Raw genomic sequence first — 22,196 nt, forward strand, 5'->3', positions numbered from 1 at the left:
TGGTTCTTCTGAGGATCATGTAAACTGTCTGATGATGATGTACAGAGATATTTGATCCTGGCATCATGTGCTGGAGTCTGGCAATGCCATTACATGACGCAAACACACGCACACCATATATAATCCACATAAATGAACCCCTGCAGAAGAGAGACTTAGGAAAGCCAATCATTTTACATCAAAACAAGACCATTTCTTCATGCACACATCTGCCAAACGCTGTATATGTGGCTCAGCATCTCTGTTGCCAAACCACCAAAATATCCTCCCCTACATGGTGAAGGTGTTCAATCACCCACTGATTCCAGAGGGTTTTGACAATCATACAAGAAACTGGAGAACATACAGAGAGGATTTAGGGCAATGAACTCATGTGTCCTCCAAAGATATAATGAGTGTTATATTGGGTTTCCCTTCTGTGGAATCCATTTAGCGCATACCAGCTGCCTAGACTCATAGAAACCAACAGGGAGGGAATTAATGAGCAAAAAATAAAAGGATGAACGCCACATGTTCAGATTACACTGCACCACACACCAATAAAAAATTTTAATTTTAAAAAAGCCTATTTTTTACATTGTGTGCATTTTGTTTACCCTGCTAAGTACTGCAATAAATAACATATGATGCATGAATTATTGCATTTAAAAAAGATTTTAATTTATCAGTATGTTATTATACTAAGTGGGAGAGGAACAATTTTCTTAAAGAAAACAATTAATTTTTGCCTTGTGTGCATTTGGGTTACAGTGCAATAAACAGCATATCATGCACAAATTCCTACATTTAAATTTATAAATATTTTTCATTGAATCTGAATTTTTTGTGCATTTTGTTTACCCTTACAAACAGTGTAATAAACAGCATATGATGCATAAAGTCTTACATTTAAATACATTATAATTCATTAATATTGTTATTGCATAATACTAATTGGCAGAGGAACAATTTTCTCAAAGAAAACAATTAATTTTTGCATTGTGTGCATTTGGTTTACCCTTAAACATGCACAATCATGCACAAATTCCTACATTTAAATTTATCAGTATTTTATTTATTTTTTTGCATTGCATTGCACTAATTGGAAGAAGACCAATTATCTTAAAGTAAACCATGAACTTTTTAAATAAAAATTCAGTGTGCATTTTATTTAGCTTTAAAATTCTCATTTACCATTTTTAAAAATTTGACTCAGTGCAATAAATAGTACAATGATGCATAAATTATTACATTCAAATGTATCTAGATTTTTATTGCATTTTATTGCATTACACTAATTGGGAAAGGACCAGTTCTCTTAAAGAAAACCCTGAATTATTTTTCTCTCTTTTGATTTTGGGGTGAAATATGATTCAAGCATGTTCTTGACGGGTTTCGTAAGATTCACCCCAAAGTAAAACACTTGTACAATTCAGTATGCGGCAAATGTTTTACTTTAAAAACAATAAGAAACGTTATGTGGAGTCGTATCAATTCCTTGTGTAGCTTCCTCAAGTCAAACTAGTACTGTATCAGTTTACTAAATAAGCAGATATCAGATTCTGAACAGTTCTATAATCTTCAGTGTTTGTCTTCACAATCTCTCTGTGCCAGCAGAAGCTCGTTCCCTATCTCCTACATCATGCTCTATTTCTCAGTGTTTGTGTGGATGTGCCTCTGCTTCATGAATCTCCAGCTAAATATAGTCATGGCAGTGTGACGCTGGAGTGTTGCGTGATGCCCGTCCATAACCTTGCTGGGCGACGGCTGAGGATGCAGTTGCAGAAGCACTGACCGGATAACTGCGAACAGGTAAAGCTGACCTCTGCAGACACACGGACTCCTCTGGACATTAAAGCAAGGTGAAGGTGCAGTGATGTGAGTGGAATGCAATGTGTTCTTCTGAAGCTGCAAAATGCATTTGAGGAAATACAGTAGCACTAAGCTTGGAGTAAACTTGGACTGTAATCCGTTGGAGTTTATCCGATTGCACCCATGCATTGCCTGTATATGCAAACTTTTACAAGTACCTTGTTTTTGATGTCTCTCCAAACGGAAAATCCTATTTTAAAAAGAACATGCTGCATAGCATCGCATCATGCATGTTTTTACTACTTTGTTGAAATTGTGCACTGAACTAATCTGACACACAATGTTTGAGAAACTGGCAAAAACACATTTTAACAGGTCAAGATTTAAAAAACGAGATGATTTTAAAACACAATGATCTAAATTTGTGTTTTAAATCAGTCCGTCCTGTCTGCGAGTAAATATCATCATGGATTGGTCTCAGTCTGGAAATGCGGATGCCACGGTGGAGGCGGATGGGAGCGTGAACACTGCGATAGATGATACAAATGAAGACAAAGAAAAACATGACGGTAAGTCATTTAAAATTTCTTGGCAAATAATCTCAAAATTAGCTTCTCTTAAAGGAACAGCTCTCCCAAAAATGAAAATGTACTCACCCTCAGACAGGGCCGTGCACAGGATTTTATAAATACCGAGGTCCCAAAATGGAGATTGGTGGGGGGTTCGGGGGCATGCTCCCCCGAGAAAATTTAGATTCTCCTGACTTACATGTGTGCATTTTAAGATGTTTTAAGGCTCATAAATTGGATAATAATATAGGTTTAAAACCAAGTCAGTGGGCAGTAGTAGCATAAGTTATTTTCAAGATAACACATTCTTAAACATGAGAATCAGATTAAATGTTGCAATGAATGATCCACGCTACAAACTGGAAATAGAGAAGATATCGTTTTTTTATGTTTATGAATTTAATAAACTCAAGTTATAATTATCCTGGTAGCCTTCAGTAAAATCAAGTGTCTAAAATGATTAAACATGAATATTATTTTTTTTTAATATATTTTCAATTCACACTGACAGAAATCTTTTCCAATAAGTTTAAACTGATTTTTATATTTTATGGGCATTTTTATGTTTATAACGCCATTTTTTCTACAATTGCCCATTATCTTTTGAGTCAAATTCTTACATTTAATCAGTGAATTAGAATAATAAGACATTTGGGCTGTTACCAAGCAAAGCAAATCAAATCAGCTCAGAAGCTGCGTCTGAAGTGGTGTTTAGATGCATTTACACACTGTTTAATGCAAGACATGAATGCATTTAACTGCAATTACAAATGCATAAATAATGTTTTGATATATTAAAAATAAAACGTTAAATACTGATATTTGAAATGATTTAAAATCAAATCATGTCAAATCGCACATTGACAACAACAATTACGGTATTATCACACACCCCTACCGCTGAGGCATCTCAGTTACCTTGGCTTTTTATCCTTGCAGCACCAAATCAGAATTAATATAAGGTCATTATTTTACAACTTCTGTTATTGGAAAAATACCGAGGTCCGGACCTCAATGTGTAGATGAGTTTGTTTCTTCATCAGATTTGGAGAAATGTGTCATTCCAGCACTTGCTCAGTAATGGATCCTCTGCAGTGAATGGGTGCCGTCAGAATGAGAGTCCAAGTAATCCACAGGAAGCAATATTATGGACTCCTATTTTAACAAGCAGCAACAGTTTGAAGTTAAAGCCCGTGTAAAGTGATATTAAAATATGCGTTCTGAGTTTGTCACACAACAGAAAAATGTGTTATTAACCACCAAGCCAAATTTGAATAAAAAACTCAGCCAAATAACTAAAATAAGTTATCAAAATCTTTGAAAAATAAGATTTTTGAAACCTTCTCATCGTCAAGGAGAGCTCGGCTCATGGTTGCTTAGCAACGGCAGACACGCTCTGGTGCGCTTTGAAAGAAGAGAAAGCGGTACAGCTCGCGTTTCCATGCGTTGCTTTTAAATTGTATGTATTCTGCCACATATTGATGTCTCTGGGCTAAGGTATCCACCCTAGAACCGTCCCTGCCCAGAATCTGTATATCTAACATCACAGACATTCAAAAAGACAAACGAAGAACTTGACCTCTCAACATAGGGGCGGGGCCACGCTCGGTGGCTCCATTGCGTCATCGAGCCACCGTTTTAGCCCCGCCCAAAAAATCCTGAACACAGAATTGGTGAAAAACTGTTTAACGGTTTAACTCCACAATTCAGTACTACATAGTTCAGAGTCTTTGTAATGTGTTTCAGCAATACATTTCTAACATTTGTAATGTGTTTAGAAACAATTCTCAGAATTCTCTTTACACGGACTTTAAAAACATTTTAATGATGGATTTGTTTCAGCTTTTGTCTTTTCAAGATGTTAATTGATGGACTGGAGTGGTGTGGATTACTTGTGGCTTATTGTGATGTTTTTATCAGCTGTTTGGACTCTCATTCTGACGGCACCCATTCACTGCAGAGCAAGTGATGGAATTACACTTTTCTCCAAATCTGATGAAGAAATAAACTCATCTATATCTCGGATGGCCTCAGGGTGAGCACATTTACAGCACATTTTTATTTCTGGGTGAACTATTCCTTTAAACTGCATCAGGAATGCATCAGTTTTTCACTTGTTATCTCGGGCAGAAGTCGTCCCTGTGCGTAAGGCATCCTGGGAGCCCAGTGTGCTTTCCAGCATTGGAAAGGAGATCTATTATTTCGCCGGTCATGAGATCAGCATCTGGGAGTCTCTCGATTCATTTGGTTCTGTCATCTGGCCAGCAGTGAGACAATTACTTTATTACATATTTGAAATATATAAGCTGAAGTGTGGCATTAGTTTGGATGTTCAAAATCTTCCTGGTGTTCAATTTCATGTTTAGAGTCACTGCAAGTCAGTCAGTTAGTTCGGCTTTTTATGAAGAGTGAAACACTGTGAAACTTTTTGTTTGAGTTGCCCGAATTAAATATCAACACGAGTTTGGGGCGGGGCTATTTAACTGACTGACCAATGGCAAACAGGGAGAAAGCAGAAGAGCAAATAAATGGCACACTTCAACTTTAACCGTTTGTACATTGGTTCCTGATTGATATTCATAATCATGATACATTTTCTGAATTATTATTTAGGCTCTAGCTCTGTGTCGCTATCTTGAGTCCAACCAAGCGACGGTTGACCTTGTTGACAAGGCGGTGCTAGAGATTGGCGCCGGCACAGGTCTCGTTTCCATCGTGGCCAGTCTGTTGGGTAGGTACTAAGTAGCAGTGTTGCGGAAAGTTACTTTTAAAAGTAATGCGTTACAATATTGCGTTACCCCCTAAAAAATAACTTATTACTTTACTTAGTTACATTTTATGGAAAGTAATGCGTTGCGTTACTTTCGAGTTACTTTTTAAATCTGGGCAGGGCTTGCTTGATTGTTTTTAATATAGAAAAGTTCTTTAATATGTAAAGCCCTTTTAGGCTGAAGGAAATGTAAATTCACGTCTGTACAGTAGAATTGCATGAAGAATATGACGCAGGAGAAGAAAGTTCAACACTATTCAGCAATAACTAAAATGAAACAAATGTGGCATTTTTGCTTATAGTATGGTTGAATTGGATCATCGAAGGTCAGAAGCAAAGACATTTGTTAATAAACTGGGATTAAACACATAAATTATATTTGTATTTTATAACATTTAATTACTGCAGGTTTGTATAATATTCTAAGTTTGCATTTGATTTTTATTAATTCTGTTTTTATTGATTGTGAGGAACGCTGAATGTGTTTTAGTGCAGGTGAGATGAGTAAATACATGTTGATATTTAGTCTAGAACCACAGTAAGATCATGTTCACACACATACTCCTGATTTCTCTCAACACCAGAGCTGTCACTCAATACATGAGGAACACAGTAACTGGAGTCACTTATTTGAAAAAGTAATGTGTTACTTTACTTTTTATCTGATTACGTAACTCGTGTTACTTGTAATGCATTACCCCCAACACTGCTAAGCAGGAATGTCCAAACCTGTTCTTGAAGGGCTGTTGTCCAGCAGAGTCTAGCTCTAACCCTAAATAAGCACACCTGAACCAGCCAATCAACGTCTTCAGACTAGAAACTTCCAGGTAAGTGTGTTGGAGCCAGTTAACTCTGCAGGACATTGGCCCTCCAGGAGTGGGATTAGACAACATATTACAGGCCTATGGTTGTGTTGTGTTTTCATACCTGTTTAATCATCTCCAGGTGCTTGGGTGACAGCAACTGACTTGTCTGAAGTCCTCGGGAACCTGAGATGCAACCTGTCCAGAAACACACGGGGCCGCTGCAGGTATACGCCGCAGGTGGCGGAGCTCTCTTGGGGTTATGAGCTCCATAAGACTTTCCCTCATTCGGTCTACAGATACGACTACATATTAGCAGCTGACGTGGTCTATCATCATGACTTCCTAGCAGAATTACTGGTCACCATGCGCCACTTCTGCCAGCCGGGTACAACCCTCATATGGGCCAACAAGACCCGCTTCGATTCTGATCTGGTGTTTGTGGAGAACTTCAAAAAAACTTTCAACACCACCCTGCTGGCAGACAACGGAGAGGTCAAGATTTACTCCGCCACCACGAGAGAAGAAAGTGGATTAGAGACGTCAAAAGAGACTAAAAGAGTGGACGAGGATGAAACAGTCCACTGTAAGACAGAGATGAATGAAGGAAAGATTAAACAGACTGAACAAAAGTTTGTAGAACAGGTTCAAGAATATGAAAAGAAAGATGCACAATTTAGAGAAGAGAAGGCTGCTGGGTGTGTTGATGTGGAAAAGCAGGAGGATGGAAATCTGAACAATATCGAAGAAGACCTTGAAACTGTGGATAGTGAAGATGAAGACCACGACGGCTGCTGTGAGATGGATTCAGCGTTTGTAGAGCAGAAATCTGGTCAGTGATTTTGTTCTAAAACAGTTGCTTATCTTATGAATTAGAGTCTGATTTGGTCTTTTCTTTCAGAAGGAGGCACAGAGAATGATAACCAACGGGAGTGCATGAGATCCTGGGCCCCGACTATTTACTACAGACCCGGGAAAGAAGTTTATCATTTTTTGGGCCAGGAAATTACAATTCAGGAGTCCATCGATTCTTACGGTGCTACTATATGGCCAGCGGTGAGACTCTTTCAACTGCAGAATCAATGAATCATGAAACACATGCACATGTGAATAGAGTATGGGCCAGATTTACTAACAGCTGGTGCCAGCGCAAACCGTCTTTCGGCGTTAAAATAGTACTGTCGAGATTTACTAAAGACGCACAGAAAAGAATTAGCGCTGAAAAAGGTGTGGACAGTTATTTTTGCGCCTGACCTTATTGAATATGCATTTGTAGAAGTTTCCCTTTCAGATGCAAAATTTATGGGAGGAGAGTATTAAAATTAATTACATGATGTGATTTACTAACATTTGCACTCGTCAAATTACTGGTACTTGCGCCATTATTTAACGCCCCAAAAAAACTGTGTCAAAACCCTGTATCATAAGTAGGTCACCCACACCTGATGAGCATCGGTATATTGCTTGGTATATTGCATTGTTCAATATGTAAATGAGATGTTGCATCTGTGTCCTTTAATTTGCAAATCACCCGCAGAAATATTGCTTTGGAATTGCGCTCTTGCGCTAATTTGCCCTGTTTAGTAAATCTGGCCCTAGATCTGCGATGACTTCAGTAACCCAAGAACTTTGCTTTTGTGTGATGCTGCATTCAAGAAAATAGGTGCCAGTATAACGGCCAAGAAAACAGTCAAGTAAAACAAACATGGTGTGTACTTTTAAAATGTGATTTGTATTCCTTCCATATAGGCACTCTCACTTTGCCGATTCTTGGAAACGCCGCAGAGTCGTCAACACATTGATTTACTCGACAAATCAGTTCTTGAACTTGGAGCTGGAACTGGCTTACTTTCAGTTGTCATCACGTTATTGGGTAAGTGTTGGGATAAGACTCGGGTACTAATCTAAATGGTTTTGTACGTTGCAAGATAATCACTGGAATTGCTCTATAGGTGCCAAACTAACAGCAACGGATTTACCCGAGATACTAAGTAATCTGAGATACAACCTCAACAGGAACACGAGAGGCCGGCGGAGACATGAGCCCCTGGTTGCAGAACTCTACTGGGGTCACAAGCTGGACGAGATCTTCCCCAGATCAACACAGAAGTATGATTATGTGTTGGCGTCTGATGTGGTTTATCACCACGACTTCTTGGCCGAGCTGCTGGTCACCATGCGTCACTTCTGCCAGCCGGGAACTACTCTAGTCTGGGCGAACAAGGTCCGCTATGCTTCGGATCTGGGCTTCATTGACAACTTTCTTAGATATTTTGAAATCACACTCCTTGAAGATTTGGATGATGTGAGGATTTACGTAGCAACCAGCAAGACACCAGAGCAGGAAGGTGACCAGGTTCAAGAGATGAATGAGGAAGAGGAGGACAATTATGATGCTGGGGATCCAAACTCTACAAACGAGACCGGAAACAATGCAGAGGAAGTGGAACATCTGGAGTGTGATGATGCTCAAACTCCAGATGAGGCACAAGTAGATGAAGAACACCAGGATTTGGGAAGACCTGCGGAGGAAGAAGGTTAGGCTTGCATATTGTAGTAGCCCAATGCCAATGTGCTTATATAGATGCTTTCGCACCGGAGGAACCTTTTTATAAGCTGCGTTTACATGGAAACTTTTTGCTTCCATCGGAATGACTTCACTCTGGTTGATGAATCCGAACGTAGTGTTGAACGCTAAATAAAGTGATCGGGTTGATGTGAGCGTTTATATGTCACAAGCTTCTGATCGGATTTAATCTTTTGACATACGCACACTGCGTGAATATACAAAGTTTTTGCATATTGTTTTAAAAAGCACACTTGATATTAATCTACTTCGGGTTCTAATTACGCTATTTTTACGTCACTGCACATGCGCAGTACTTTCCAGTTTCGGTATTCAACCCGATTAATTGTTTACATGTCCTTCTTTATTCGCTGTATTTACAAACATCAACAACCGGTGAATGGAGGATGCAGTGTTTGGAGCTGTTTTTGTTGTGTGTCGTGGGTTTTGTGATAACGGAGATGGAATGTAAACGCACAATTTACGCGATTGAAAGTGAAAATCTAAAAATGAAATCTCCTATGACAACTTGCAGTGTTATCATCAAGGCTGAGAAAAGAATAAAAACGCTGCAGACAACAGGTAAATGCAGTTACTGCGGTTTTCCATGTTCCATGTTCGTTTTTACAAAGATTTTTAAAAATGCCATGCGTTTGGCCAATCAGCGTACACTTACGTCACTGGTAGTTCCTATAGAACTGTTTTAGACCCTATTCTGAATTAATTCCCCCAAACTGAGTTCCTAGAACTAAACACATTTCTAGTTCCTGCGGTGCGAATGCGCCAAAAAGCGGGAACTTCCGCCAATAGTTCTAGGAACTATGAAAAGCTTCCTCCAGTGCAAAAGCACCTATGGATACTTATCTGATGGGATACTCTTCCCTGTTGTTCCTGCCAACACAGAACCACCAAAGCACAGATCCTGGGCTCCCACCGTCTACTACAGTCTTTTCAAGGAGATCTACTACTTTCTGGGTCATGAAATCAAAATTGAAGAAGCCATAGACCATTATGGCGGTGTGGTATGGCCAGCGGTGAGCATTAAACATTCAACAGCAGTATATCAACCTGTCAGATCAGGAAGAAACTATACTGTATGTGTACTTTGTGAGAAGGTAAAATACATGGAGACTATGAACTTCTGGTTTTGAATGTCATAGGCACAGGCCCTTTGCCGATTCCTGGACACCCCAACGGGCCGACAGCAGATTAATCTACTTGACAAATCAACGCTGGAGCTCGGAGCAGGAACAGGCCTCGTCTCGATAGTTGCCACACTTCTTGGTACGTCTCAATATTTGATGCAATTAGCCCAGGGGTAGGCAAGTTCGTTCCTAGAGAGTCGATGCCCTGCAGAGTTTTGCTTCAACCCTGAAAAAAACCCCAAAAAACTCACCTGCCTACAGCCTTAGTAATCCTGAATACATCAAGTAGCTGGTTTGATTAGGGTTGGAGCTAAACTCTGCAGCACAGCGGCTCTTTAAGTCTGAACTTGCCTACCCCATGAACCAGCAGTTCCCAACCACGTTCCTGAAGCCCCTAACAATGCACATTTTGAGTGGTTTCACGTAGCCAGACCTTCAGACTGAGGGCAGAAGGTCTGGGAACCTTAGCCGCTTTGAATGGCCAAGGCCTGCCCAAGAGGCCACATGACTGACAGGTAAAGCAACCAATCACGTTTCATTTTGTCTCACATCGTGTTTAGGGTTGTGGAAATGTCCCCACAATGTTTCTAATTTTGTGTGCCGTATGCATCAGAGGTTTAGCCAACGGTCCGTGGACGTGACGACTGAGGCTGAGACTACTCTAAGACCTGAAATGGGTCTGTCAGACAAAGGAGTAGGGATGGGCGATATGGGCTTTAAAATATATCACGATATTTATGGTATTTATTGTGATGATATCAATGATGATAATTCAATAATTTCAACCCAAAATAGGGTGTTGTGAGCATTCCTGAGTACACATGCAATGTAATGACTGTTTAATTCATACTAGAAGCCAGAGGGCGCTCTTGCGGAGAAACTTCACATATGCATTGCAGAAGTAATATAGACGCTCCAGGAAATCCCTAATATGGACAAAGGTATCCAGTTATAGCTGAATAAAACACAACTGAGATAGAGAAATTTTAACTGATGAAACTCGAAGACAATAAACATACGATTGCACAAAATATATGGTTTATCTGTGTTCTTTCAGCAATCTTAGGTATTTTTTTTAATAAGGAAAGTATATTTATAATGCAATGCTAATCGACATTTATAATACTATCATTCTGTAATATGAAACCACGTCTGGTCACTACGTTATTAAGTTAATTTGAAGAAAAAGCATGTCAAATGATATCTTTGTTGGACAACAGGTTTGTAAACAGGCTCATACATGCAAAACTGTATTGCACACGTGCTACATTTGTTCAAGGCTCAGAGCGTTTTTTTGTCGCACTGTACAGCCCTAATCAGTTCCAGACTGTAGAAGGAGCTCCACATTTAGCGTTAAACTCCTCTTCAATTTCACGTCCGCCTTCCGCGATGTTGCTCTGCACGGTCGCACACAGAAATACGTCAACAACTAGACTTTATCGTTATATCGCGGGAAGACTAACTCTTATTGTGGGGAGAATTTTTACCGGTATGTCGCAAACGATAAGATATCGCCCATCCCTACAAAGGAGACATGCAAGAAGTGGAGTGTTTGTGGGGGGCTCTAGGAACGTGATTGGAAACCACTGGACTAAGTCATGTGGAGTAACAAATCCTGCTCCTGGAGAGTTTAGTTCCAATCATCCCCAAAACACTTGCCTGGAGTTTCTAGTAATCCTAAAACCTGACCTGTTCAGGTGCGTTTAAATGGGATTTGAGCTGAACTCTATAGGATAGTAGCCCTCCAGGAGCAGAATTGGACACCCCTGGTTTAGACTAAGCTTAAGACCAAAACTAAATGATGCCACTGATTTGTAGGTGCTAAACTGACAGCCACGGATCTTCCAGAAACCCTCGGTAATCTGAGATGTAACTTGAACCGGAATACCAGGAGGCACTGGAGACACGAGCCTCAGGTTACAGCATTGCAATGGGGCTACAAACTGGAGGAGATGTTTCCCCGTTCCACCCATCATTACGATTACGTGCTGGCAGCTGATGCGGTCTATCACCACGACTGCCTCGCTGAGCTTCTTGACACCATGCGTCACTTCTGTCAAACAGGGACAACTGTAATCTTTGCAAACAAGGTCCGGTATCAGTCAGATCTGGTATTCATTGAGAACTTTCAGAAAGCTTTTAACACCACGTTACTCGTAGAGCTGGATGAGGTGAGGATTTACTCAGCTACCCTGAGAATCTGAGGATGTGAACTTTAACGCACCGCTTTGAGAAGGCTTTCTGAACTCCACTGCTGGCACAGGTAGAGGAGCTGAAGATATGTGGCTCTGGCTCACGATGGTTTAAGTTCACACTGCAGACAATTCACATTGGTGTTTTAAATCAATCTGCCAACACCGACGTTTGCAAGTTACCAAAACAGCATCTTTAGGCAATGTAGTGAATTCCCAGATGTGTTCATTTGGCATCCAAACACTGGCCAAGACCTACAACAATAGGCTGGCAGTGTTATAATATTTGGATCGGCCCAATTCTGTTTTGCTAATTTGTCAATTTTATTACAAACAACAGTTAACACACTGAATTAAACATGATTTTTTTTTTTTTGTAGTAGAAAGACTGAAATAGTATTTTAAATTTGGCAATATTTAAAAATATTTAATATTAGAATATTTTTATAATATGAAAATGTACTCCAATAATATTTGTTTTATTTCCTAGAATGGCAGAAATAAAAACCAGCTGAAATGTTTCCTAAAAATAGTTACAGATTTGATCAATGATATATAAATGTAATGTAATATAATATATCATACAAATTCTAAAAATAATAATACACGAAAAAATGTGTGTATTTTAATTTTTACTCAGAAATTGCTAGTAATATTTACAAATAATTACAAAGAATCAATAATCTTTGTTTTAACTTGGAAAACTCCTTTTTACAGTGTATTAAAGAAACATTCTTTTTAACACAATTATTAAAGTATAATATTAATTTGGTTTAATAAAAAATAAAAAGAAATTGTTTCACATTTTTGTTCAGAATATACATTTATGTGATTGCGTGTGTTATTAGAAGAGATTCATTCCAGTGTGAACAGTCAGATCAGATTTGATTTGGATTGAAGTCATTCTGATTTGATCAAAAGAACAGTATGAACATTAAAACCTCAAGATTCGAAAAACAAATCTGAATTGTCTGCACTGAAAATAAAGCCATGCCGATTATAGACGCTTATGAAAATGAATCAAGATTGAAATTTTGTTTTGTGAACCTAGACTACAACAGGATAGAGAATTTATGAAGAGTTTGTTACTAAACCTTTGCACAAATATACAATAAATACTGTAATGAATTATTCATGAAACAAAAATTCCAACAAAACATGGGCATAATTATTGAACCTTTAAAAAAAACACATCCGGAGGATAAAATGGTGAGTCTGGAAAAGACAGTGAACTCTGTAGTAGTTGTTGCAATTGAAATGTTTATTGTATATTTGTGCTGTTTATTAATATGTTTGCAGACAATTATTAAACAGTAAATAAGTTTAAGATGTTTAAATTATTGAAAAACAATGTAAAATACTGAGAAAACAGTTCTTACCGTGCTGTAATGGGAGAACGCTGCGTTAAAAGTTAATTTCAGATGAAATGCATTTCTTAATGAAAATTAATTATTGTGCTATGCACATACGAGTGTGCAAGACTATGATCTCACAAATATTGTTCACTATATCAGAAAACGTAATCTAACGTGAATCTAAAAAAAACAGTAAACTTACAATTACTTTTTTTTTTTACATTTGTACTAAAATGTGATTAAGTAAATTGTGATTCAGCATGTTTGGCACAAAAATGAGCAAAATATTGTCAGTTCCAGATAATTTTATTCAGAATCTTCATCAAATACACATTTAACAAAATAACCGGCTGTTACTTCAGATACGTCTCACGAGGAGTAATGGATATAAAATAACACCTACCTACTCTATGCATGAATTAAAATGACTTTAAAATATTGGCATTACCTAGTATTCATTTATACTTTATAAATACAAGACATCCATAAATATATCTGAAGATATCAAGGGTTTTTGATTCAGAATTTTGTGATATTTCCTGAAGAAACGCAGAGGTGGACGGGGTTTGATGAGTATTTAAGGCCATTTTTGAAGAACTTGTCGTTTGAGACGTCTGAGCTCTGAACATCAACAAACAATGCAAACACACGAGAGAAAACTGAAGAAAGATCACACCAGCAATGCGTCTCCAAGCCAATGCAAAAGCCCTCTGAAGAAAAGTGAGCGTCACTAGTGAAAACACACAGAGCATGAATTGCTGGCTTCGTTTCTTACTTTCATCACTGCAAAAAATACATTTTCTTCCTTAGTATTCATGTCTTGTTTTCTAGTATAAATATTTAAAAATTCTTGAATCAGGATGCATTTTAATTGACAGATATTTTGTCTTGTTTTCTGAAAATATTATCCAAATTTTATTCGTTTTTGCTTAAAACAAGTGAAAATATCTGCTGATGGAGTAAGAAAAATAATCTTAATTCAAAGGCTAAACAAGATTATTTTTACTTGTTTTAAACAAAAAGAACTAAATTTGGATTAATTTAAGACATAATATCTTAAGTCGTCAAGTAAATGCATCTTAATTCCAGAATTTGTAGATATTTATACAAGAAAACAAGACAAAAATCATTTTTTGCAGTGAAACGTCCCCCTTCATGAAGGGAAATGGAGAGATGATCCATTTTCAATGTCTAAACCCTGAAGAACCGTTCGAGATGCACAAGATGAGCACGCACACATTTAAACGCTGCTTCACTTACACACCGAAACGACAAATTCAGAAAGAAATATTCGAGTCCAGGCTCAGAATATGAGAAAACTTGGACTTTCAATCGCACAAAAGCTCAGACTTTCTTCATAACGGCACAAGATTGAAAGCCATGAACATGAAATGACCCATGTGTCTTTATAAAACATGCATACATTTGACTTATATTAGGGTCAAATCACAAAAAAAAAAAAAAATATTTCACCCCAAAATTTAAAAACAAAATGCAGAAATAAAGTTAGTTTTCCTTGAACTTAGGGTGAAATATGAGCTGGAGGTTTTATCCACTGGATGTCCATCATATTGCCTCGATGTTTTCTGTATTGAGCAGTTCATCTTACGCTGTTATTGTTGTCGAGGGAAAAATGTCCACTGTGCAAATGCCCGGTAACAACATAATGCAAGTTATTATACAAGTTCCCTTTAATAAAAAGAGACGAACGCTGTACGATGAAGAATCCCAGTGAAATACGGCGATGTGATTCAAGCTGTAGGATGAGAACTGTGGGTTCAGTGCTGTGATCCGCACAGAAAGGCATTGTGGGATCCGTGAAGGACCGTGTGATATGAGGTGTTTGGTTCCTGATGGTTTCCAGAAGGCATTAAAAGTCTCCTCGGTTAAAAACGAACGACTTTAGAAGGGCGTGTAGTCAGACGGGTACATGATGGGCAGCCAGTTCTCAGTGTACGAGACGCAGTGCATCCAGCCCAGAGAGCGCATCAGCTGCAGAGACAACACAACCAATCATCTTTTATTACAGGAGAACAGAACTTCAGCCACATTTGCTTAATAATAAATCAGTGGAATTAGGCAGAAAGTGTTACGCTGAAAAGCGTTAGATGGACACAGCATCATCAGATCCAGTGCTGGGATAAGCTACTTTTAAAAGTAATGCATTACAATGTTGCGTTACTCCCAAAAAAAAAGTAACTAATTTTGTTAGTTACTTTTTATGGAAAGTAACGTGTTATGTTACTTTTTAAATCTGGGCAGGGCTTGCTTGTTTGTTTTTTAATATTAAAAAGTACTATTTTTGGTAAATGTAAAAGCCCTTCACAGCAAAAGTGCAGTGAATGCGGCTCAGACTGAAGGAGATGTAGATTCACAGTAGAACTGCATGAAGAATATGACGCAGGAGAAGAAAGATCAACACTATTCTGCAATAATAAAAATTATACACAAATGTGTTATTTTTGCTTAGTATGGTTGAATCGGATCATCGAAGGTCAGTAGCAAAGATATTTGGTTAATAAAATGGCATTAAATACATAAATGATATTTGTCTTATTAATCATATTTAATTATTGCACGTTTGTATAATATTCTGAGTTTGCATTTGACTGTTTTTATTGATTTTGAGGAACTCAAAATTAAAAAGTAATCCGTTACTCTACTAGTTACTGTAAAAAAGTAATCTGATTACGTAACTCGCAGTACTTGTAATGCATTACCCCCAACACTGATCAGATCAGCCAAAACATTCAATTAAAATACAAAACATGAGGGTGTGTAGGATTTTACAAATGATTCCGAGCATTCAGAGTACGTGGAAATCTGAGGAGCTTTATGCAAATTCAGTTTGGGATTTTTTGTTTGTTTTGAAAGATGCATTAAATTGATCAAATGACAGTAAGAAATGTATAATGTTACAAAAGACTTCCATTTCAAATGAACGCCTTCTTTTGATCTTTCTATCAAAGAATCTCATAATTTCACATTTTCTTGTAATTCTGACATGGCATCTCAAAATTTCGACTCATAACTTTGACTTAGTAGTTCATAACTCCATTTTCCAATTTATCTCATAATTTTGACTTTTTCTTGTAATTAAGATTTAGTATATCATAATTATGTCTTAGTGTCTCATAACATGCATTATGAAAAATTATTGAAAGACTAGAGTAAAATTCAGGTTTGATCACAGAAATAAATTACAGTTATATTCACATAGAAAACACCTATTTTAAATTGCAATAATATTTCACAATTTTACTGCATCTTTGATCAAATAAATGCAGCCTTGCAGACGTCTTTCAGAAACTCTTACCTGTATGCAGTTCTTCCAGTTCTCTTTGCTGGGTTTGTCCTCGACGATCTTAGTCGCGAACTTCAAGGCTCTCGCGTACATTTTGTTTGCCAGCGCGTGTTTGTAGGAAAACGCTAGAACCTGCAAAGAAGATATCCTCACATTAAATAAAATACGTGAGCTGTGCTGGCAAAATTTATTAATTAATTTATTAAATCACAATATAGCTATTTTTATTTTATCTTTGTTATTAAGAATGAAAGATGCAAATAAACAGTAGTTTAATCAAAAGCAGCGAGTGATTCAGTCTTTTCTTTTAGTGTTTGATTAACATTGAGACAGATCTATATTAAGACCTGCTGTAATGCATGGATCTAATATAATGTTACACATCAGATTTTTCCCCAAACATTAACTAAACGTTCATGTAAGACAGATTATGTTTGTGTGAATCTCGCCAAGACGTATTTCGCAATAATGTTCTTTATAATGTACTTAATGCGTCTTATGCATGTGCTTTGCAAATGTCAGTCAGCGCGATCGTTTTGTTTTGATCAGCATGGGTTTGAAAATCATATTTCACTGGTTTGGACTCGATATGAATATTCACAAAGCTATAATGCTGCGCTTTGCAACAATAAACGTACAGCTTGAGAAGCAGCAGCAGTCGCCCAGAAATGAGCAGATACTCCTCTCAGAAAACGTACAAATAAAGATCATTTTAGATGTTTAATTACTATTTGGAGCATTGGGATCGATAGTTTTTCACTTCTTTTGCCTGTAGCTCAAAATTAGACCGTGCACATTCACACTCATTTTGCCAGCACGGGTCACATATTACAGTGATTAAATAACTAGCACACCTGTAAACACCTGAGCTCTTTACCTTAGTGTCGGTGAGCTCTGCCCACTTCTGCAGCTCCCAGAAGGTGTCGGTCAGTGCTTTGGCCTGCGGCTCGTCCTCGGAGCTGCTCACCTCACCTGCGCTAGCGCCCTCCTGCGCAGACGTCTGCATCAGCTCATCCACCAGAGCGCAGCCCTTCCTGCAGAGCGCATCCAGCAGAGACGCCTTCTGCTTCTCCATGTCACTGCAACAACACCACATCACTCACTTTAAAGGGATATTTCACCCAAAAATGAAAATTCTGCCATTAATTACTCACCCTCATGTCGTTCCAAACCCGTAAGACCTTCGTTTATCTTCAGAACCCAAATTAAGATATTTGTGATGAAATCCGAGAGCTCTCTGACGCTTCATAGACAGCAAGGATTCTGACACGATCGAGGCTCAGAAACGTAGCAAGGACATCATTAAAATAATCCATGTGACATCAGTGGTTCAACCGTGATTTTACGAAGCTACGAGAAAACTTTGTGCGCAAAGAAAACAAAACAAATGACTTTATTCAACAAGTCGTCTCCTCCGTGTCACCCTATAGTACATATATTGTATCACATACATAAACAACATATGCAACGTATGTACGAGGATACGCTGTTTACAGTCATATCAAAGCGTAAACAACATAAACAGCGTATCTGCGTACATACGTTGCATATGTTATAAAGTGACGCGGAGGAGACGAATTGTTGAATAAAGTCATTATTTTTGTTTTCTTTGCGCACACAAAGTATTCTCGTAGCTTCGTAAAATCACGGTTGAACCACTGATGTCACGTGGATTATTTTAATGATGTCCTTGCTACGTTTCTGAGCCTCGATCGTGTTAGGGTCCTAGCGTCAGAAAGCTCTCGGATTTCATCACAAATATCTAAATTTGTGTTCTGAAGATGAACGAAGGTCTTACGGGTTTGGAACGACATGAGGGTGAGTAATTAATGACAGAATTATTACATTAATAATAATAACAATAATACCATTTATTATTATTATTAATAATAATAATAATTTTGTAAAAATATTTTTAATTACCAGTACAATGGTAATCTATTGCTTATAAACGGTCTTAAATTTTAAAACATTGTTTAAACTGTTACAATAATAAATAAACAAAATAAATGTTAAAGTGCCCCTATTATGTATTTCTGAAGATGATTTTTCATGCAGTGTGTAACGCAGCTCTAACTGAATGAAAACATCCTGCAAAGTTTTAAATCTGAAAGTGCACCGTGTATAAAGTTATTGTCTCTCAAAAGAAAGAGTCGACTCTGAATCATTGAATCGAGTCGTTTTTAAAACGAATCCCAAGCCATTTCATGTTGAAGTCAACATGAAACATTAACATATTGTCCGCTCACTTGTTGGTCTTTTCGCGTTGGTCTGAATGAAAATGCAAATTCATTCTTTGCCACTAGGTGCCGCTGTTGGAGCGTTAAAAATAGCTGTTTCCGTGGTAACGCTGTACACAAAGCAGCACTGCGCTCACAAACATTACTTTAAATTAAATCCACCAATCACCGCAGATTAGCGTCACGCAAAGGAGTGGTTTGGAAAAATGAATCGATGAGTGAATCGTTTGGGAGTCGTTGAGCAAATAAGGTAAAAATAAATGCATATTATAAGACAATGAAAGTGTTTTTTGACCTTGCATGCATGTCAACCTGTTGTTGGGGATCCCAAAACCAAAATATGAACCTTTCATAACCCATAATAGGGGCACTTTAAAATCACAATACATGACAAAATAATTGCAATTAGACAAAATTGTGCAGCCTAAATTAAATCTGATAGAAAAGGTGATGATGCTACCTCTTAATGGAGGCGGCGTCGGGCCGCGGATCCATCTTCATGGTGAAGTAGACAGCGAGTGCGGTCTGATCGATGTGAGACGTCACTGCATCAGCTGCAGCTGCGATCTCTGGCAGACGCTTCAAACGCTCCTGAGGAGACAGAAGAGCGTCTGTCAGGTGCTGTGTGTGTGTGTGTGTGTGTGTGTGTGTGTGTGTGTGTGTGTGTGTGTGTGAGAGAGTGTGTGTGTGTGTGTGTGTGTGTGTGTGTATACCTTCTCTGAGTCCAGCTGATGCAGTCTCTGGACATGAAGAGGCAGGTGTGTGGGGAACGCCTCCTTTAGCTCCTCGAACAGCGAGCTGCTCTCCAACCTGAGGATAGACAGAGACATGCACTCATCAAAACTAGGCTTGTGACCGCGAGGAAATTTTCCCACAAGTTAAGCAACACGAGACAACACCAGCAACACCGATAACACCGTTGAGCTGGGTAGTAACTGATTACATGTAATCTGGATTACGTAATCCAATTAAAAAAATTAAGTACTTGTAATTAGTAGTGCTGTCAAACAATTAATCGCATCCAAAATAAAAGTTTTTGTTTACATAGTATATGTGTGTGTGTACTGTGTATAAGCAGCACAGGTATATTTGTAGCAATAGCCAACAATACATTGTATGAGTCAAAATTATCCATTTTTCTTTTATGCCAAAAATCATTAGGATATTAAATAAAGATCATGTTCCATGAAGATATTTAGTAAGTTTCCTACCGTAAATATATCAAAACTTCATTTTTGATTAGTAATATGCATTGCTAAGAACTTCATTTGAACAACTTTAAAGGTGATTTTCTCAATATTTAGATTTTTTTGCACCCTCAGATTCCAGATTTTCAAATATTGTCCGATCCTAACGAACCATACATCAATGGAAAGCTTATTCATTCAGCCTTCATGTGATGTATAAATCTCAATTTAAAAAAATTGACCCTTAAGACTGGTTTTGTGGTCCAGGGTCACATATTTGTAGGAAGTGCACTAAAACACCAGTCAGTTAGATTTTTAGAGCTTTATAAATGAAAACCTTCTTTACGGTCACTATTGTAACCAGTGGGATTAAATGGGTTAACACCGTAAACACCGACTATCACAAGAAGCAAGTTAATGAGTGCAAAGCAATGAGTGCGACTGACTTGGTCATCCACTGGATCTTTAGGTCTCGCAGCGCTTCGGTGAACTCATCCTTCACGTCCTTCTCCTTCTCCGCATCCTTCTCCTTTTCTCCTTTTCCATTCTTGGTTTTGTTGGGAGCAGGAACCAGGTGGTAAAAGATTGGCACGATATCCTGCATGAGAGCAACACCAGAGATGATACTGCTGTATCACATTACCCACAATCCCTCAAATCCATCTGCACTGTCTGTTCATATGGATTAAACACTGAATCTAACATCAACAGGGAAATACATCAATAAACAGCCAGACTCATTTCCTATAATCATTTCTGACTTTGTCAAACATACGCCAGCAAACACATGACTGACAAGAGAAATAATGGCTGTGTGTGTGTGTGTGTGTGTGTGTGTGTGTGTGTGTGTGTGTGTGTGAGAGAGCGAGCTGGGTGTTATGATGATATATATTCTACTTGTAGATTAGTGGACAGTTATGTTTATTATTTACATTGAAGACTGTCCAACAACAATAAAGGGCCCCCCAAAAATATATAAATATATTAACCATAAAAAGTAAAGAAAATATTTAAATTAAAACAGTAATTAAATTATTATTGTTATTATTAATTTTAATAACATTACAATTCCACAATTTTGGAATAATAATAATACTTATTATTAAATCAAAATTTAACATGACTTATTATTATTATTATTATTGTAATAATATTAAAATTCCACAATTTTGAGGGAAATAAGAAATATGATTTTGTGTGTGTTTTTTGTTTGCATTTTAATTTAGATTATCTGTAATTTTAGATTAATAATTTAATATATTAAAATAATTTAAATACTTTTAAATCCTCCTTTATGACATTCTTGTTGAGAAGCACTGATTTACATTATTGAGATTGATGACGATTCAAACGAGTCACTGATGTGAACCTAAAGTTTATGAATCTTTTGATCTGAGTCCATTAAGTTCTGAATAATAACAGAAGATAAATAATTGAATTATCAGTAGTTTATCAAAAACAGACAATAACACGCGTCTACTGAATATATAAACCATCTTTTGGTTGGATTTCCATCAAAAACAATGTATTGGTCATGCTACCCAGCACTAGTGTGTGTGTGTGTGTGTGTGTGTGTGTGTGTGTGTGTGTGTGAGAGAGAGAGAGAGAGAGAGAGAGAATTTAGGGTTTGTATTATTCACATAATATTGTTATTAAATGGCTCATTTAATAGGGCCCCTGCAATATAAATGCATTAAAAAGCAGAAGTTCTGATCTTTCTCTATCCGTCCAGTACCTTTTTAAATTTTCCTTGTCGTTTGGCTGAAGCTTGTCCCTGCTGGTCAGAATAACACACATCAGAGAGAGAATCTCACACACACACACACACACACGCGCTCTCTGTCCTCTCTATCCTCTGCTCTCTACTCCTTCACATCATCATCATGATTCACTGTAAGGTGCAGCAGTACAGGATGATCATATACAGGACAGTGAGAGTAAAACCCCGTTAAATAAGCCCTGAAACTCAGAGACACACAGACGGGAAGCCCTTCATTACTGAAACGGTGCTGGACGCTAGGGGTGTGCGATATTGACAAAAAATAGTATAGTATATTTTCTGGGATTTTATTGATAATGATAATTAGATGATATTTTGCTGAGTGTGTTATTGTGCTGGTATCTTAAGGACTCCCGTGGACAGCTGACTCCTAATGTTTTTGATATTCTTCATATTCAGTGTGCTGGTCAGATCACACTGATAAAATTAATCTTTTCCAATAAGTTAAAATTAATTTTTACATTAATTTTATGGGCATTTTTACCTTTATAAAG

General features: G+C 37.7%; 2 protein-coding genes across 8 annotated transcripts in view; one reads left to right on the forward strand and one right to left on the reverse strand.

Moving 5' to 3' along the window:
* The first annotated feature begins 1,674 nt into the window (after positions 1-1,674).
* LOC131540123 (uncharacterized) lies at positions 1,675-13,329 on the forward strand. Of its 5 annotated transcripts, none has more exons than XM_058774614.1 (11): positions 1,675-1,791; positions 2,230-2,360; positions 4,491-4,627; positions 4,974-5,091; positions 6,076-6,765; positions 6,835-6,989; positions 7,683-7,806; positions 7,886-8,470; positions 9,403-9,533; positions 9,660-9,783; positions 11,463-13,329. In XM_058774614.1, the coding sequence occupies exons 2-11, from the start codon at positions 2,258-2,260 to the stop codon at positions 11,846-11,848; spliced, it is 2,553 nt and encodes an 850-aa protein (XP_058630597.1). In that variant the 5' UTR covers positions 1,675-1,791; positions 2,230-2,257; the 3' UTR covers positions 11,849-13,329. The 5 variants fall into 5 exon arrangements, with proteins under 5 accessions (XP_058630597.1, XP_058630585.1, XP_058630612.1 ...); XM_058774602.1 differs by having other exon boundaries at positions 1,712-1,841; XM_058774629.1 differs by having other exon boundaries at positions 1,712-1,841; positions 6,838-6,989.
* Positions 13,330-13,478: 149 nt separating this feature from the next.
* tpp2 (tripeptidyl peptidase 2) overlaps positions 13,479-22,196 on the reverse strand; it is a 33,562-nt gene continuing 24,844 nt past the window's right edge. Inside the window, exons 23-29 of one of the 3 annotated variants that reach the window (XM_058774580.1) lie at positions 21,658-21,696; positions 20,369-20,520; positions 19,449-19,545; positions 19,196-19,326; positions 17,373-17,574; positions 16,508-16,627; positions 13,479-15,183 (exon numbers count right to left, since the gene is read on the reverse strand). In XM_058774580.1, coding sequence (XP_058630563.1) covers positions 15,094-15,183; positions 16,508-16,627; positions 17,373-17,574; positions 19,196-19,326; positions 19,449-19,545; positions 20,369-20,520; positions 21,658-21,696 — 831 coding nt within the window. In that variant the 3' untranslated portion in view covers positions 13,479-15,093. Of the gene's footprint in view, positions 15,184-16,507; positions 16,628-17,372; positions 17,575-19,195; positions 19,327-19,448; positions 19,546-20,368; positions 20,521-21,657; positions 21,700-22,196 lie in introns of all 3 variants that reach the window. The other 2 variants (XM_058774572.1, XM_058774590.1) reach the window with 2 other exon arrangements.

The sequence above is a fragment of the Onychostoma macrolepis genome, chromosome 01 (genome assembly GCF_012432095.1).
Source record: "Onychostoma macrolepis isolate SWU-2019 chromosome 01, ASM1243209v1, whole genome shotgun sequence".
Lineage (NCBI taxonomy): Eukaryota > Metazoa > Chordata > Actinopteri > Cypriniformes > Cyprinidae > Onychostoma > Onychostoma macrolepis.